This window comes from Malaya genurostris, chromosome 1, assembly GCF_030247185.1.
Source record: "Malaya genurostris strain Urasoe2022 chromosome 1, Malgen_1.1, whole genome shotgun sequence".
Taxonomy (NCBI): domain Eukaryota; kingdom Metazoa; phylum Arthropoda; class Insecta; order Diptera; family Culicidae; genus Malaya; species Malaya genurostris.
In genome coordinates, this window is record NC_080570.1 from 26,270,105 (window position 1) to 26,273,334 (window position 3,230).

The 3,230-nt window shown below is 37.2% G+C and overlaps 1 protein-coding gene across 1 annotated transcript; it reads left to right on the top strand.

Annotated features, from left to right (window-relative positions):
* The first annotated feature begins 2,174 nt into the window (after window positions 1-2,174).
* On the top strand, window positions 2,175-3,230 carry LOC131433025 (integumentary mucin C.1-like). Its single transcript, XM_058599790.1, has 3 exons — window positions 2,175-2,322; window positions 2,499-2,933; window positions 3,002-3,230. The coding sequence occupies exons 1-2, from the start codon at window positions 2,289-2,291 to the stop codon at window positions 2,861-2,863; spliced, it is 399 nt and encodes a 132-aa protein (XP_058455773.1). The 5' UTR covers window positions 2,175-2,288; the 3' UTR covers window positions 2,864-2,933; window positions 3,002-3,230.

The following is a 3,230-nucleotide window of genomic DNA, read 5'->3' on the forward strand; positions in this document are numbered from 1 at the left end:
TATAAACATGGTATTGAAAAATTGGAAAAACGTTGGAACCATTGTATCATCCTAAAATGTGATTATGTTGATAAATAAAAAAAAATTTTGCAAAAAAAATGTTTCCATTGTTAGTCTCGGGATATATTGATCCATGTGTTACATGTCATACAACCGAAAATTTTATCATAAATTGTTTCTCTAGAATTCATCTCCAGGATCCAGCACCAGACTTCAGTTCCAGCTCCCGAAATCAATTCCAAAAGTTCAGGTTTAAAACCTAAAGTTCTGAGCTGACTTCCAAAACTCTGTGACAGAGTCCATGTCTTAAATTCAGTTCAAAATCTAGTTCCAATCATGAACTCAGATCAAGGGTTCAGGTCTACACACTTAAAACCATTTCTTGAGCTCGGCATAATAAAATGCCGAAACTGATCAGCAACACGTAAATTTGCTGATTGCTCAGTAATCAATACGCATGTTTCTGAACTTCGTTAAATGCATTCACTGATATTTCGGTAAAATGCTTCACTTTGCCGAAATTTGGCATAATTGCTTGCTGAATTTATCAGTAAACAACAGATATGCCGACATCAGCAGAGACGTTTGCCGAGATTTCGGAATAAGCGCTAGCTGTTGCCGAGATTCAGCACGACAGCTGTCATTTATTGCCGCGTTACATTTTCGCTTCGCATTGTGCGATTATTTTCTGATATGATGATCTGAGTGAAAAAATGGATAATCTTCAAAGAAGCGTGGAACCACTTGCAAGTAAAAATATTGAATAAATGTAGTGACATGTTTCGCTTTATAAAAAGCGACTTTATCAGAGCACTCGCGATTATAAGGAAAAAAAACCCAACACGGGGCTCAAAGCGTCCTCGAGACAAAACTTTGGGGAATATGCGAAAAAATAACCCAATGCATGGAATAATTCAATAGATCAAAGTAAGTTTATTTTTTGAACAATACCGTATATGCATCATTAAATATTGAACATTTTTGTAAGCCAAAAATGAATATATATTTTTATTTTCATATTTCCAGCTCGACTCAAGGTGGCCGCATCTGGAAACGCCGCTTTTTTTATGCTACATGTTTTCAGGTAGAGGCTTTAAGAACTACTGACAACAAATTTGTAAGCCTCCTTTAAGTGTTAATAAAATGAATTTTTGATCCTGAATGGCGTGTTTATAATGTTGAGAAATTACAAACAAAATTAATTGACTAGATTTTTAATTACTGATGATTCGGTAATTTATTTTTTCATTTTATTGGATTGCCGAATATTCAGTGAACGTTTCACTGAGCAAACAGTAAATTTTATGCTGACGATTTCGGCAATATTTGACGTTTGTCAAATTTGAGGGTGCCGAGACGCTCAGTAATTTTATTTTTGCCGAGATGATTGCTGATTACTCGGCTGTGCGAATCTCGGCATTTTTTGCCGAGACTCAGCTAAAAAATTTAAGTGTGTAGAATTCAGTTCCTGCTCCAGAGCTTAATTCAAAAACTCGGTTTCAGAATCCAGCTTCAGAATTTAGTTCCAGAATTTAAATCCAAAATTACAGAATTCAGACCCAAAATTCAGACTTCAATGTGTAATTGACAAGTGTGTAAGTGATAGTAGTAGCTCTGCAGTCGTGGAGAAGATGGAGTTTAAAGAACAACAGCGGTATCTCATGTTTTAAATTGGTACAACGAACGATTGGGAGAAGAAAAGTTGCCAAAATAGATTTCCACGTAAAAAAATGTTGGTTTAAACATTGTACAAGACCTTATGAGTAATTTGATTCCCTGGAAGTTTGGAGATGAATGTCTGAATTTGCCGTATATTTTCATACGAATTTGTAATGTTCAACGGAATTTCAAGGCGCTTTTGGCATAATTTGTAACCTAAAAAAAATCTAGAGCATCGTCACAACACTAATGCCATCGTAGTTGTAGGAAATGCTCTCGTTGATAACGTCAACTGATAAGCGCGATATCGAGGGGGAATGCTTCGAAACGATGATTGTGTCGGCTACGCTATCAGGTGCTTCATTGAGCATTTGAATGAGGTGCATCGAGGCTATCGATAGCACTACCATGGGTGGATCAATGTGGTGCCCTATTTTTAACACGATCGGTTTCGTCGAGAGCACTAACGTCAACCCTGATTCTGCTTCAACGGTCTTATCGAGCTAATGACTGTACTCGATAGTAAAATCCAATGAACAGACGGAACAGTACTATTTACAACGGCAGCATTAGATGATCGATTTTTAGAATTCGTTATACGAATAGTTTGTTAAGGAATAATTTTCAAAATGGCTTTCAACGAGATTATGCGCAACATTGGAGGTATTGAAGCTACCATGTAGGATATTAGCGAATGCTTAGTAAATGGAGTGAATTATCATGTGATAACTAAAAAAAGAAAAGAAAAGGAATTGTCACAGCTTTATCTCGGAGATTGATGTTTTGTGTGTGTTTCAGTTTCCGATTACATCGAATAACCAACCGTCTAACGCTTCCAGATACCATCATGAATAACAAACTGCTGACATTTCTAAGCGTTGCCCTGTTTGCATTCGTCATTGCTACGATCGCCCTGGCCAGTGAGAACAACAGTAACGCAGATTCATTGGCCGAGTGTAAAAATCGGCTTTGGACTGCTACCTCGGAGGCACCAGTGACCACCACGATAGCCCCGGTGGAAACTAGCCCTACTGAGGGGTCTTCTTCATCAGTGTCTGAAACCATCTCAACAACAGAACAATCTTCGGCAATGACCACAACATTAGAAGAAACAACGACGACGGTATCATCAACAACAACAACAGAAGTAACAACGACACCAACAATAACAGAATCATCAGAAAAACCCGTAGCGTACAAATGAATTTTGGGTTGATCCTGAAACTCCCTGTTGGTGCCGATGTTAAAGCATTTCTTTACAACAAAAAAAACTAGTTCGTGTCTAAATTCTACATCATCGAATCAAATCAGGTTAAGCAATACTCATTCTGTTTTTTTTCAGTCCTGTTCAACCTGATGCCAGAAAAAAAAGTTTATGTATAAGAACATTCATCATTGGATTGAATAGATGATTCCAAAGTTCGAACAACACTGAGATTAAACTTGTTACTAGCAAAGCAAATCCAGAAACGGTGCTTCTGTATACAATATTTCTAACGAGTCACAATTGTTGTCACTCATTTCAGCCTAATCATTTAGCTTTCGTGCATAAAAAACCTAATCGTACATTC

Coding starts and splice junctions, on each gene's coding strand:
- LOC131433025 (XM_058599790.1), top strand. CDS start 2,289: ATGGCTTTCAACGAGATTATGCGCAACATTGGAG. Junction 2,323..2,498: donor GATTATGCGCAACATTGGAG/GTATTGAAGCTA, acceptor TAACGCTTCCAG/ATACCATCATGAATAACAAA.